The sequence below is a fragment of the Contarinia nasturtii genome, unplaced genomic scaffold (assembly GCF_009176525.2).
Source record: "Contarinia nasturtii isolate CC-2019 unplaced genomic scaffold, AAFC_CNas_1.1 Cnas_scaffold_533, whole genome shotgun sequence".
Classification (NCBI taxonomy): Eukaryota; Metazoa; Arthropoda; class Insecta; order Diptera; family Cecidomyiidae; genus Contarinia; species Contarinia nasturtii.
The window spans coordinates 1,014,471-1,028,984 of record NW_022197885.1 but is presented as its reverse complement, the minus strand read 5'-3'; the positions used below and the strand labels follow the sequence as shown (position 1 = coordinate 1,028,984).

Here is a 14,514-nt window from a genome sequence, read left to right as displayed (position 1 = left end):
ATTGCTTAAACTATTCCACAAGACTCAGGAATAGCGGAATTATAAATATAAATTTTGACAATTTTTTTGATTTTGAATTGAGTGGATGCTCTTTGCTGTTCTCATCAAGGTACAGTACGTGGGCGACGCCAAAGCAATCGTTCTCTTAGCGATTGTGGGACTGGATAATCAAACAAAATACACAATCCTTTGATCATAATGCATTTGGCAGCAACAATGTCCCGGTTTCATACAGTTTTTGACTGATGAGCAGCTCCAACATTTTCCCAATTTCCAGTTGCAGGATGTAGACGCCAGTTCTTGAAAGTCACTTTCACCTAAACAAATAATTCAAAGACAATTTTTAATTTCATGGAATATATAAAATAGATAATTGATACCTTTGACATAAAATCAGCCGCGGTTGGTTCGATTGGATTTGGATTTGCTTCATCATTATCAATCACTTGATTGGCACTGAGACTTCGTTCATCCTTTTCCTCCTTCAGTTTGCGTTTGCTTTTCTTTGCAACGATTATGGGTGGCAACAACAATAAACCAACAACCAGAACATATACTGAGCATAGATATATATCCGGGATATTTTGTGAGTATCCGATATTTATCGCAGCCAGACATATGAATATAATGGAGTGAAAACAATAGAAGTGATTGTTATAGGTCTAAGTACATATAAAACCATTTACATTACTACAATCACTATAACAATAACTTCTATTGTTTTTACTCTATTTCAAAGTCTGGCTCCAATGAATATCGGATACTGAAAAAATATCCAGGATATATATCTATGCTTAGTATATGCTCTGCCAACAACCGTTTCAAAATAGGTCAGTAGCTTCATCACTTCTTCATCCAACTGACAATCTTGGCACACTTTGAATCGATGCGGTTTTGTTCTTCGATCGAATCGGCCAAGACATATTGCGCAAGTTTGCGATGTGTACCATTCATTCGTAGGCAAAACAACCACATTGCTACGTATCTTAAAACTCTTTGGCAGCTTCCGTGAGCCTGGACATTTGACGTGATTTTTTCTAGGGGCTTTTATAATACAAAATATACACAAATATTCACAATATACGCGTCTTATTCATCATATATGCGAATATATACGGCATAAATCTGCACCGAATAATACGTATTTTACACTGACATTGTACACACACATTGTATAGCTTCACAGAATCGAAGAAAGACCGCACAAAAGAGAATGAAAAAATATGCCATACAAGAAATATATACGAAATATATGCGAAATATACGCCGAATATGTGCAGTTATACACATTTATTTGCGCATATTCTAGATATGCGGCATTATATTTCAATATTTGCCTTAAAAGTAGAATACGTTTGAACATAAAAGCTCCTAGGATTTTTTATTCTGATGGGTGAATCAGGCGGTGTTTCCGCTGAACCAAAAAATGCGAGCGCATACCGGCTACGTCGTCAGATGTACCATTTGACTCGATGTATTGATCAAATGCTAATCGAGTATACTTATCAGTTGTATACACATCGATCCCCTTCTTGAGCATTTTCAATCTATGTTGCAAGTAAAACCGCCAATTTTTTCCTTTTGGCGATGGCATTTCTGGATATAGCTGCCGATTGTTTCGATCGATCTCTTTCTCACGGGTGAACTCTTTAGTCCAACGTTTTCTCTTTTTCTTGCGCATCTTCTCTTTCGCGTACCAATGGTAGCCTTTGCTACTGATTTTCAAATTGACCTGACAAAACGAAACAAACAAAATTAGAAAAATTGATGAAACGATTTGTTCAATTCAAATATACTTTTTCAAACTAATTTTTAAAGTTACCTCTTTTCCGGCGCTGATGTCTTTGCAAACAGTGGCGTTCCAAGTTTTTTCGCCAGGGTTGATGCCGAGCACGTAAACAAACTTCTTCCCAAAGAACATTTCTTGGATCGTCGCCTTACTCAATTGCTCGAATTCAGTCCGTTCCATCTCGTAAATCATCGAAACCGATACAGCATTGGTGAGAAGACGATAGTGGAATTTTTTTCCGCTTTCCAAGTCGCTTGATTTTGTTCAAGTCAAACATTTGATTCCAGTACCATTCTTTATGTTGCAACTCTTTGAATGTAATTTGGGTGCCATCATCAATTTTTGCAACGACGGCTAAATTCTTGGCCTTCGGTGGTAATTTTGCATCACTGTTCGGCTTTGATTTGGGCTCTTTTAGTTTTAGCTGCTGTTTTTTTGGTCGTCGCCGTCTCTTCGGTTGCCGTTTTGGTTTGAACAATTTGTGACGTCGTTGTCGTTTTTGTGGTTGTTCTTGTTGCTGATGAGGCGGGTGAGGCTGATTCTGAGGCTCTGGTCGCGGTGCCGGTGTCTGTGGATTTTGTTATTGTTGATGTTGATCTTGTCGTTCTTTTTGACGCTCAGCTCTTTTTTCAATGTTTGTGTTGTACTCATCGATTTCGCGTTGCATTGCAATCCAAACTTGAATCGATTTGAACCAATTTCCGAACTTTGTGTAGCGGCCTAAGTCATCATCTTCAATATCAAACCAACTTATTCGACGAATCTTTTCCAGCAGCAAATCACGTCGGGTCTGTTTGAAAACATCATTCATCGATGTAACTTTTATGCTTTCTGTGGCAAAAATAGCTTTACTGATGGCATGATTGATATCCTCTTCTTCGAAGAAAACAATGATCGGCCATTTGTTGTTTTCGTACACTTTGATCATTAAATACTCTCGAAGCCGTTTCTTTGCGTGCATCCACAAACTATTCTTCAAATTAGTTACGTACTGGTCGATCAGCTCAATCGTAATGTTTTCAAAATGACTGTTCTGTGCCAATCGAATGAATGCTCTTTACCTAAACTGTGCACAAAGTGTTTAAATTCGGGATCGAGTTTGTATTCTTTCTTTCTTCTCTTTGTTTTTGTTTTCTTTGCAGTTCCCTTCTTTTTTGTACATCTGTACGCATTTTTCTGCAGAATTTTGTAGAAGCATTCACGAACAACTGTTTCGCCATCTTGGCAGAAAAACTCATAATTCTGATCATCAAATGTTTTGTTTACCTTGTATAACAAAAGCATGGACGCTAATGCACAGATCTTCGTTGCGCTGACACATTTTTCCTTGAGTTTTTCGGTGATGACATTGCGATATGGTTTACGAATGATTGGTTTTAACGTGCATTTGATAGCGACGTGAACTTTGCCTTTTTCAACGTCAACGGTTCTCCTTCTCTTCCCCATTGTCTACTGCAAATTGACGAAAACAATTGAACATATTATTCATTTAAACAACGATAAATATTGTTCTAAATCTTTTAACTTTGTGAAATAATGAGAAAATGATCAGCAATAAAATCAAAAAACATATAACAGCACATCTTACCCACATAAATTTGACCAAAAAATAACACAAAATTCCATCAAATCAAATGAAAATGCCCAATTCGATCAGTTGACCATAACACTTCTTATTGATGAAAAAAATAAAAAAAAGAAGAAGAAAAATAATTAGCGCGATTTGCATTTGAGCGGAAGTATTCAATCAAATTTCATAATTAAGGAAATGTCAAATAAAACTGAGTCCTGCTAAATGCAAAATAAGCATTGTCTCACCTCAGTCAATCGAATTTAGCGCAAAACTTTATGATAAATAACACTGTTTCTCTTCAATGCTTCGAACTGCCAGATGATTTCACTTTTGCATAGCTTAGCACAAGCTCTATAAGCAAAATACACAAAAAATCACACAAACATTATCTCTTTGTGTAACACACAGTGTTTAACATGAAAATTGAAAAATAAAGAAAATTTTGTTTGAAAGCAATACTTTTTAAAAAAAAAACGTAGTAAAATCTTACTAGAGTTAATATTTTTCATTCAATTTATGCGTTTATGAACAACTTTCAAGCCATTTCGATACCAAAAATACATGGTTTCTATCAAAAATATACATTTTTAACGTTTTTTTTTGTCATTTTGGCTACTTTTTGTATGGAAATCGTATCAAAACGTTATTGTATCGTAAAATAAAGGCCAGATTTGGCTTTCTCATGCCCAAAAACTCCTATATACCAATTTTCAACACAATTGAATTAAAAAAAATTCACTTCAAAATGAGCCTTCAGAGCAGAACTATCAAGTAAATTTTTTTCTAAACTGAGCCAACTTTACAAAACGAAGTATGAGGCTTGACTACACTCGGGCCCCTCTACAACGCCGATATACCAACTCTCTCGCGCAAAACTACGTTACTACAGTGTATCAGATATTTTCCGAAAAAAAATTGCAAATGGTTTTAATAATGGTTATAAAATAAATAGAAGTGATCTTGGAGAATGCGAGCATCGCGAATTTCCTCCGTTTGTTAATATGCTTAATCCGTTGAATAAAAAAATATGCTTTTTTCGTATTAGATAATTTTTAAATTTAGTTCCAACTCTGAATTATACCAACTGATGGAAGTAATGAATAAAACTGATGAAAAAAGAACGAAAAAAGAAAAAAAAGAAACTGGAGAATGCGAGCATCGATCTCGCTACCTCTCACATGCAAAGCGAGCGCTCTACCATCTGAGCTAATTCCCCTCATGAAAATATATGGTCTATTGGCTGTTATTTATCGATTATTTGGTGGTCATGTGGACATTGAATGTAATAGACAAAAGACAACATTATACATATTAAACATTTTAATATTTTTAGTTGAAAATGGTCAAGAAGAAATAAGAAATAATTTCTTTCATGTATGGTTTATTCAATGTGTACAGTATACAGATTGTTGCATACTTTCATGGAATTTAAAAAAGTAAACCAAGTGAATGTACAACATACTCAGTCAATGATACATTTTATTGTAAACTTCCACGTAAGCATCTTAACCGAGGCTACTATTTGTGTGAATAAATATTCGAGGAAATCAAACTATCGCTTAAATCAATTAAAATTTCGAAAATATAAAAAAATATATTAAAAAAATTACATCATTTTAATGACATTCACGCGTCAACATTATGAAATTCTCATCATATTGCTTTATCCAAAGAGAAGAAAAAATCAAATAAAAAAAAAATTCTTTAAAATTTGCATTCCAAACAACAAATTATTGTCGATGTTTGCATACAAAAAATGTGCGATGTACACGTGAGCTAGCGATGTGTGTTCATTCGCCTACCGAGACACCGGTTTGGTGCGGTTTGTTTTCATTCGTTCGTTCTCCGTTTGCATTATATATTGATCAAGTTTGATGCGGTTGCGGAAAACCGTAAGCCATACGAAATGTTTGTTATGCGACATAAACATAAACAACCGACAGAGAAAGCAAAACGCAAATACATTGTGATACATACAAACGGACAACGTATGGTTGTCTCTTTTGCATGCGGTACATGCGTCGATACATTCGGTTTCATTTTCGTTCTCAAAGCATTGCTATCGCAGACATCAGCCATAAGATTTTTGACAGCTCAACGAACAAGAGAAAAAAGTGTGATTTTCATTAGCAGAATTTTTTTACCCGAAATATTTCTTTTCTTTAAATTTACTGTGTGTAGAAAAAAAAGTGCGCAATAATTGTACTGTGTTGTCATTGCAAAGTTCAAATAAATTAATTTTAGTGTTAAATTGTAAACACAACCGAAAGCCAACTACGCAATTAGAAGATTACTTCGGCAGACAGATTTAAGTGACGAAAAATACATCATGCAGTTATTAAAAGAATATTTCATACAATCTTACTGTGTCTTTACATAACGCCATTCAACATTTTGTGTGTGCGACTGTGCGTGCTAATAAAATAGTATATTTTTAATTGGAGCAAATAGTAAATAGCTCGTTGCTTTTGGGTTCCTTTTTTCATGCTTTGTGATATGAATGAAAAAAGGTTATGTGCGAAATGTTCGTATGCCAATGAAAAATAAATTTTAATATATAACGAACCATCACATTTTTACGAACAATTTTCGAATAATTTGTTCACATCTCAATTAAACAATATAAATCGATTGAGACAAAAATAGAGAAAATAAAAAGTAAAGAAAATGCCAGGGAAAGTTCGAGTCAAGATCTTGGCTGGTCGAAATTTACCAGTGATGGACAGAAGCAGCGATACGACCGATGCATATGTTGAAATTAAATTTGGTTCGGTCACTTGTAAAACAGATGTTTATCGCAAATCGTTACATCCACAATGGAATTCTGATTGGTTTCGCTTTGAGGTGTGTATTTTTATCACAAACAGCTACCAAAAATGTATTACTACTAAACGTTTCGATTTCATTTAGGTTGATGATGCTGACCTACAAGATGAACCGCTACAAATTCGAATTATGGACCATGATACGTATTCAGCGAACGATGCCATTGGGAAAGTAAATATCAGTTTGAATCCGTTGTTGTTGCCCAGTTTAGATGCGTCGGCACAACCGAAGTCGGGAAAAGGTTCCGTCATGTCTGGTTGGCTGCCAGTCTACGATACTATGCACGGAATTCGTGGCGAAATCAATATTATTGTGAAAGTCGATTTATTTTTAGACGTAAACAAGTTTCGACAAAGCTCGTGCGGTGTACAGTTTTTCCACTGTATGTTTACACACCATATGTGTTTGCTATATTTAAAGAAAATATGTGAATTTTAATTAAGCACGCGTCTCTTTTTTTAGCGCCAATCATACCAACTGGATACCATGCACAAATTATACATGGATTTGTTGAAGAGCTTGTGGTGAATGACGATCCCGAGTACCAATGGATCGATAAAATACGAACACCACGTGCATCGAATGAAGCACGACAAGTGGTTTTTCTGAAGTTGTCGTCACAGGTATAGCATGGAAAAAAAGTGCTGAATACAAAATATCATTCTAAATTGTATTGTTGTTGTTGTTGTTGTGTAGGTTCAGCGAAAGATTGGCTTGAAAGCGATTGACCTTGGGGCGAATGCAGTAATTGGATATACACAATGTTTCGATTTGGAAGGTGATGTGGGTGTTGTGGCGAGAGGTGTCGGCACCGCTGTTACCTTGATTAAAATTCAAGAGCAAATTCAGCAACCGATAATTGAAAAATCGGCATTTGTCGAAGAGTAAGTGAATGAAATTTTGTGCAAAGCACCTACAATTCTATCGAATCGATCTATAAAGACTTTCGGTGTTCCAGCATACTAACCAAATGCTGATAAAAAAAAGAGTTGAATTCACGGCATTTTATCTAATTTGAAATTTTTCTTCTTTTGTTCTTGAAACGACACCAAACTTCAATAAAATGTCATTCGCCTTTATGTCTCTTCAATCCCTCCAAACCAATATTGACTTGGTGTGGATTTTGGTTTTTCATTTTTTTTGGCGTGTATTTCATTTCATTTTGTGACTTGTGTGATTTTTCTTAAATCTAATTTTGTTTTCTGATTAAACATTCAAAGACAAACCATAAAGTATTTAGAATTTTTGGCATTGAGCGATACAAAACGTAACGACAGTATATTCGATTTTGATCCAACATTTGATACGCATTCATCCGGTGGTGATATTGTCTATAAAATCTTAGGCATTGAACCGGACGAAACGATGTCGCGTGCGCCAAGTATTATTATCAGTAAGAAAATACCCCAAAATCCGGATGCAAATGTTATTGAAGAGGAAACGGACGCATTGGGTCCGCCCAATGAATTGGAAATTTTAAAAAATCTATTCAAACAAGAAGATTTACGCGATGATGCTGTGCACACACCAAACATTCGACAAAAAATGAAACGAATATCATCGTCATCGAAAAATTTACTCAACAAAAAAGTGAACGCGATAAAATTGTTGCATTCGGCCAGCGTTGAGGGAAAAGATGATGGTTTTTTGCATGAATCACAATCAGATATATCGCTTTATAGACCGGCAATGAATTTTCGCGATTCAGCCGCTGAATTGGGATCGAATATTATAAAAAAAGTAAAAGGATCACATGCAAAGTATTCACGTGACGGAGGTGTTGGAATGGCAACATTATTGGTGCGATCAATGATGGCCGCACCAAGTCTCGACTCAATCGCCGAGAATGCCGATCAGTCAGCAGAACGAAGTGCACTTACACCAATTTCAAAGTCCGATGCGGTCAATTCAAGTTCATTGATTAGTTTACCGACAAAAAAGCATCATCACTCGCATCAGCACGTTGAAAATAAGTTGAATATCAGCGTTGGCGATAGCATCATCGATCTGAAGGCTTCAGATGGTAATTTATCGTCGGGCGTTTCGATGTCATCGGTTTCTGTCAATTCGGAGACCAGCTCTGAAGATGATGAAGGCTCTGAATTGGATTTGGGCGATGATGTCGTTATGATTGATGCAGACACAATCAGCATGTAAGCAAAATAAACGGAAATTTATATTTTCCATTTTGAAACTAAAAGTTTTATATGAAATTGTTGTCAATTTTCAGGGTTGTAAATTCTGTGTTGGCTCAAGAGGAAGCTCAATCAGATGAAATTCAATGGATTCAACCGTCCAACGATAATCAAGAAGATTCAGACGGTGAACGGCCATCGGCTAAAAAAGGAGAAGAGAAAAGACCGCCATTAACTCGTCAATCGTCCTTCGAAAGATCGATCAGAACGGGTGCCACACGCATTATGAATCCGAAAAATAAAAAACGGATGGAAACATGTTTGGTGGAACAATACAGTTCACAAGATCAACTTAACACGATTTTAACGGCAACTGAAACAAATGATGTGGACGAACAAAATTGGATACAACCGGGAACGACAGCTGATGATGATGACACAAGTGAAATGGGACAAAATTCAATTTTACAAGAATTCAAAGAGACAATTTCGGAAACTTTATCTCATTTACATTTGCCACATCACACAAAACCAGATGGTGGCATAAGTAATAAGCATGGCCTACTTGAAACGGCTATGGAAACAATGCTTATGGAACAGGCAACGATTATGGGAGCACAACCATCATCCGATCACGTTGAAGCGGTAAAATTCGAAGAGAAACGAAATTCCAGCATTGACTCATTCAAAAAATTATTGGTCTCACCGTTTCGGCGACGATCAAATGACTCAAATGCTGAAGTGAAATTACCAAAAAAAGAACCGAAAAAAGATAAATTTAGTCTGTTTGATTCGGCCATGAAAACAATGCTCAACGAAACTGCACACATTATTGAAGATGTGGGTGTTAGCATTCATCCGAAAAGTTTTGATCGCGATGACAGCAATGTTAAAGCCGAAGAGAAGCATACAAATAAAACAGAAAATATTGTAAAAATGGAACCAATCGAATGTTCGGATGTCAAAACAGTCGAAGAATCACCACCGAAAAACGACGAGAAAATCGCTGAAAATACAAAAAAGACACAGTCATATACAACTTTTTGCGATAATCTTACTATGTCTCATGTATTAACAAATGCTGAAGCGCCATGTAGTAGTAGCACAATTGACACCGGTAATAATAGTAATCAGGCGATGAATGAAATGCCCGTGTTTGTACTAACCAAATGTAAAAAAAAGAAATCACATGAAATCGATGCAAATGCCACTCATATCGATTCGAATAAAACACTTTTGTCCGATTGTAGTGTTTATGGTGTGTCGCCCGTTGATAATAATACTACAAAACTCTCACCACAAACCATGCGAAAGTCTAATTTAGTTCCTAATCAAGAGCATAATAATAATAAATTACTAATTCATAGCCATTCTGGTGATTTGCTGATTAATCAAACTAACATAACTAAATTGCTTGCACCTGATCCACATATAAAACCTAGATCACAAGATGAAAAGAGTATACCGGTGAGCGGTGCATCGGGCGGTGCCAATAAACAACATACAAGAGCCGAATCTTATGGAACGAAAACACAATCAAGCCCAACGAAAGTGCCAACATCGTCATCGTCATATAATACAGCATCAGCGACATGCACAACGGCCACCGCCTCAAATTTGTCATCGTCCAAGGGAAAAGACGGTAAAGACACAAAGGAAACAATGTGCCGACGATCATCTGATTCTGACTTAAGTGTCACACCAAAAGGTAAATTCTTTTCAAAATTAAGTATTTTCGGTTGGAAGACACAGCATTTTCTTTAGTTCTGTTCGTTTTTGCATTGATTTTTGCCCATTGATTTAATTTATTACAATTTTTTTTCTTTTCAAATTAGTTTAAATGAAATTTACGTGTCTTTAGTGCGTTTTATTTTTAGTTCTTGACAGACATTATATTGAGATAGATTTCTTATTTTCCTTTCATTTATCAAAAAATTGATTTATCGTGACGAGTGGAAATATCATTAAAATTATAAAGACTAATGATTTCCGTTCAGCATTTTTACTTCAACCGAAATAATATTGCATTTTAGCTATAGCTCCAGTAGCTCTAGTAGTATTAAACTAAAACATAATCCACTGTTTTTGACATGTGTATCTGAAAAAATCTAATGAAAATAATTCAAATCGATTTATTTCCCATAAAATGTAAAATATTTTTGAAAACGATAAAAATAACAATCAGCTTCATCTCGAAAACGTGAGTATTTTATCGATGGATGTCTAATAAAATTGATGTTTCATTGTGCCCGAAAATCTATACATGTGCAAGAAGATGACATTTGCTTACTAATGCAGTGCAATGTCATCCTCTTGATCATATCTATGTTTTGTCGTCGTTTCTTTCTCCGTCGTATTTCCCACATTTACATTGCTAATTTTATGTCAATTTGTATAGCCCCAATATCAGAAATGGATAGTTTCATTCAAAAATACCACCGAAAACTATATTCTATTGAAATTTATACTTATAATATTCATGCATGATTGTAGTGTACTGGCTGGAGTATGAAAAGCATGAACTTGGCTATGTTTTGTCTGAAATTCATCTAAAAATTTAATGGAGTTGTTTCCAATTAAAATCTTCCTTTATTTTTAATAGTTTTTGAATGATATATTTCAGGATGTTCATTGAACGTGGAACCCAGAACAACGGCTGGAATACTACGATTGGCTGGAATGCCAAATCTCAAAACACCATTGAATCTTGAAAATTTGGATATGCTTGAGTATCCATTTTTAACACTGTGTAAATATCCGTGTGGCTTCATCTTGCAGCTTGGGTCAACGGTTTGTGCACGCAGTGTCAAATTATTAGAACGTGTACCGAACCCAGATGAGCCTGGAGAGAGAGATTTTTGGTGGACCGAATTAAGAATGGAAATTCGCTCACATGCCCGTGCTCTCGGCTGTAATGTGGTATTGGGCTACACGGAAATCACGAGCATTTCGTAAGTATTTAAAAATGAAAAAGAAAAAATCAAAAACTATTAATTTCTGTTTTAAATTGCAGTGATGATGTGTGTGTTTTATCTGCTATTGGGACCGCCGCCGTAATAAATACCCAATTTACAATGAGCGAAACGAGTAAGCCAGCATCGGCATCGGCTGCAATCCTATCCGTCACACCAAAAGATCCCGATCATGATATCGCCAAGGAACTTAAGCACATGAACGTTGGCTCGCAAAAAGGTTCCGATAGCGATACCGAAACTGTGGTAGTCGCACAAGCTCCAACGGGATGCACTCTTTGTCATATACCGTCTAGCAAATTAAATCTACCTGGAAAAATAAAAAAGTGTGCTGTTTGCAAGTAAGCAATTGACCGATGTTTTTAAACTTGTATCAAAATTGTGAAAACGTTTAATTTTTTTTCTCTCTTTTGTTTGCACACAGAAAAGCAAAGGTACCCGAAGTGTTGTTGACAACCATTGAAATACCAGATAATTTACAAATTGTTGGACGCGGCTGTTTAATACACGCACAAGCATGTCGCTATAAAAAAGATCTGAAATCCGAATCGAATGCCAAAGAAATATCGTAAGTAGAAATATCGCGAGTATTTAAAAATGAAGGAAAAAAACAATCAAAAATTAATAATTTCTGTTTTGAATTGCAGTGACGCATTGCCCTTTCTGGAGTACGACTTGCAACGACTTTTGGTCAACAAACTCAAAGCAAAGGGAATGAACGCAATTTTTGGCATGAAGATTACAATTTCAATTGGTGAAAAGATGATGGCACTGATTGGTACAGGAACTGGAGTATACTTACCCGCATTGCCGCCACCAAATATACCGAAAATAGTGCAAGGTAATTCATGGACCAATGTTGATAAAATCAACGAATTGAATCGATCGCTTGAAGAGGCCGTTAATCGAAATCGCGAAATTTACCAACTTAAAGTGTATGGAGTAAGTAGAAGTTCATGGTTTAACATTTTAATGGATATCTAATCAATGCAATGGTTTACATCATTTCGCAGGATTTGGACAGCGTTGGTAATCCATTAAAGTCAGATGTCTCCGACGAATCAGAAGATGATATGAAAGATGTTGATGTTCCAGCGCGTAATAAAGACATTTGCATATTGGAAATCGATGATGTTGAAGATCTTGAGATAATTTCATTGATTTTGGAACCAAGCGCACCGGAAGGTTTCCATGTAGTTAATACACAATCATTGCCGGGACTGATCGATCTGGAAATTGCACGAAACTTGCAAATGTTTACGCAAGTTTGGCGCGCCAAGTTTCCAACAAGTCAAAAAGTTGGGACATTTCCAAAACATTTTTTACGCCTGTTACAAACAATTTACTTTAAGCTGCGTTCGATGATTCCGTGCGCGATATGCGATCTAAAGTTTCGCCTTGATTTACCAGAAGGAGTAAGTTTAAGAACTTATATATACGGCTTGACAATGTAAATGAATTTCATTTAAAAAAAAACTCGTTTATTTCAGGACGAATTTCAAATCTTGGTAAATGGCATTGCGCTTGGTTTGAGCGAGCCGAAAAAATTGCACTTTCGCCGTAAAATGCAAACATCTGCCAAACCGATGACCGATGACGAATTGATATTTAATTTGGAAGAAGAGCACGTAACTGATCTCTCGAATAATCAATCATTTTCAACGCAAGCGGTTAGTAGTAGTAGTCACGTTAGAAATCAGTATCTTAAAGAAACGGGATCCTTAAAACTTAAGAGTAAATCACCATCAAGGCCACTATTTCGTTCATTACGTCTAGATAAACAAGTACTTACTGTTCCGACAATTGCACGTTTGCAAAACGAGTGATAAGTTTACATTTTGCGCATTTTGAACATTCTATCGATCGTTAGACTCATACGAATCTTGTGTGTTTTCTTTTTTTCCTCTATTTTTTTCATCCAAATTTCTTTATTTTACCTTTCCTCGCGATTGCGCATGGATTTTATTTATTGCAGGCATCATTGCGTGAACGATATGGCGTCGATATCACTCCATTGACTTATATTCCGGGTGGTCGCATTGACAAGTATTTGGGCAATTTGAATTTCTTCTTCATTCGAGAGAGTACATCGATTCGTGAAAATGGCGGCATCAGTGGATTTGTTCATAATTTTATCACAGAGGTTCGGATGCAACTTGTAAATTTGGACATTTTTTTTAAAAATTATTTTTTGAAACTTTCAGCTTTTGGCCGTGGTTCGCGCACATGTAACCGCACTCGGTGGAAATGCAATGGTCTCTTTTTATATGTCAGAATTGACATTGGTTGATAATCCACATAAAAATCAGGTTGATTTTAAATTTCATTTCAAATCATATTGTAATGGCAATGATTGTTTAATTTGTTTTTCACATAGGGTCAAACTCTGATTAGTGTCGGCGGCGACGTAGTATTTGTATCGTATTTCGCTGGAACTGATTACGCACATTAAAAAAAATTAAAACTAACTATTATATTCATATGTGTTACTAATTGTTTTGTTACGACAGATAAAAAAAGATTAAAAAATGAAATCTTTAAAATATTCATGTGTTATATAAAATATCAATAAAATGATAGAAATCACATTTTAATTTTGTTCTATATGCATTTATTTAATCTCATCCGTAAAATGAAAACATCGGTGAAAAAAGTCGGCTTATTTCATTACGAACGATATGTAGACAAGTGGCCAGAAATTAATCGGTGATCAGCAAATAATAGTAGACCACTTAAGGGAGTAGACACGACTAATCAAATTCACTTGATTTCGGTTTTAGACAGTTTTACATCCGAAATATGACACATTCGGTAAAGATAATGTTATCACAGACATTTCAATCAATTCTATCATTACATTTATTGCTTAGAGAATATTTTCAATTGTGTAATTTATTTTTGTTCAAAATTGAATGGTGTAATATATGTGTTGTGTTAGGAAAAGTAAAAGAAACGCTCTGGTTGAGTTAGATGTTATAACTAACTTTATTTTGTATATTGCTTCGGTATATATGGATTGAACATTAGAGAATATTACATTATTGTTTAGTTGACGGTTGGTGTACTTTGGTCGTATCTTTGATGTTATTCGTTGTTGTTCTTACCTTTGACCAGAGTGCATGTGTTCATACACACGCTCTGACATTTGTTGTGATAGGATGAGCAGTATTGAGGAAGACCGTCATAAACGGTTCCGTCATAAATGTCGGGTAGCATAGA

General features: G+C 35.6%; 2 protein-coding genes and 1 non-coding gene across 5 annotated transcripts; 1 reads left to right on the top strand and 2 right to left on the bottom strand.

Moving 5' to 3' along the window:
* Window positions 1–220: 220 nt before the first annotated feature.
* LOC116339685 lies at window positions 221–975 on the bottom strand. Its single transcript, XM_031765712.1, has 3 exons — window positions 865–975; window positions 381–662; window positions 221–317 (listed from the first exon to the last, which is right to left on the bottom strand). Exons 1-3 carry the CDS (start codon window positions 973–975, stop codon window positions 228–230), a joined length of 483 nt encoding a protein of 160 aa, XP_031621572.1. The 3' UTR covers window positions 221–227.
* A 3,530-nt stretch (window positions 976–4,505) lies between these two features.
* Window positions 4,506–4,578, bottom strand: Trnaa-ugc. Its single transcript has one exon. It is a non-coding gene; the product is annotated as a tRNA-Ala (tRNA).
* An 871-nt stretch (window positions 4,579–5,449) lies between these two features.
* On the top strand, window positions 5,450–13,889 carry LOC116339497 (C2 domain-containing protein 5). 3 transcript variants are annotated; one of them, XM_031765404.1, is made up of 16 exons: window positions 5,450–6,206; window positions 6,273–6,570; window positions 6,651–6,811; window positions 6,885–7,072; window positions 7,409–8,341; window positions 8,419–10,031; window positions 10,509–10,523; window positions 10,947–11,274; window positions 11,337–11,636; window positions 11,720–11,863; window positions 11,943–12,237; window positions 12,309–12,710; window positions 12,786–12,965; window positions 13,271–13,438; window positions 13,500–13,604; window positions 13,673–13,889. In XM_031765404.1, exons 1-16 carry the CDS (start codon window positions 6,030–6,032, stop codon window positions 13,745–13,747), a joined length of 5,382 nt encoding a protein of 1,793 aa, XP_031621264.1. In that variant the 5' UTR covers window positions 5,450–6,029; the 3' UTR covers window positions 13,748–13,889. The 3 variants fall into 3 exon arrangements, with proteins under 3 accessions (XP_031621264.1, XP_031621262.1, XP_031621263.1); XM_031765402.1 differs by having other exon boundaries at window positions 12,786–13,079; XM_031765403.1 differs by lacking the exon at window positions 10,509–10,523 and having other exon boundaries at window positions 12,786–13,079.
* Window positions 13,890–14,514: the final 625 nt, after the last annotated feature.

What these genes read in the sequence shown, in the direction of transcription:
- LOC116339685 (XM_031765712.1), bottom strand. Translation starts at nt 975, where the DNA reads ATGTGGTTGTTTTGCCTACGAATGAATGGTACACATCGCAAACTTGCG. An exon ending in ATTCAAAGTGTGCCAAGATT is followed by an intron (nt 663 to 864) that starts GTCAGTTGGATG and finishes ATATGTACTTAG; the next exon opens with ACCTATAACAATCACTTCTA. An exon ending in CGGCTGATTTTATGTCAAAG is followed by an intron (nt 318 to 380) that starts GTATCAATTATC and finishes TTATTTGTTTAG; the next exon opens with GTGAAAGTGACTTTCAAGAA.
- LOC116339497 (XM_031765402.1), top strand. Translation starts at nt 6,030, where the DNA reads ATGCCAGGGAAAGTTCGAGTCAAGATCTTGGCTGGTCGAAATTTACCA. An exon ending in TTCTGAAGTTGTCGTCACAG is followed by an intron (nt 6,812 to 6,884) that starts GTATAGCATGGA and finishes GTTGTTGTGTAG; the next exon opens with GTTCAGCGAAAGATTGGCTT. An exon ending in ACGGAAATCACGAGCATTTC is followed by an intron (nt 11,275 to 11,336) that starts GTAAGTATTTAA and finishes TTTAAATTGCAG; the next exon opens with TGATGATGTGTGTGTTTTAT.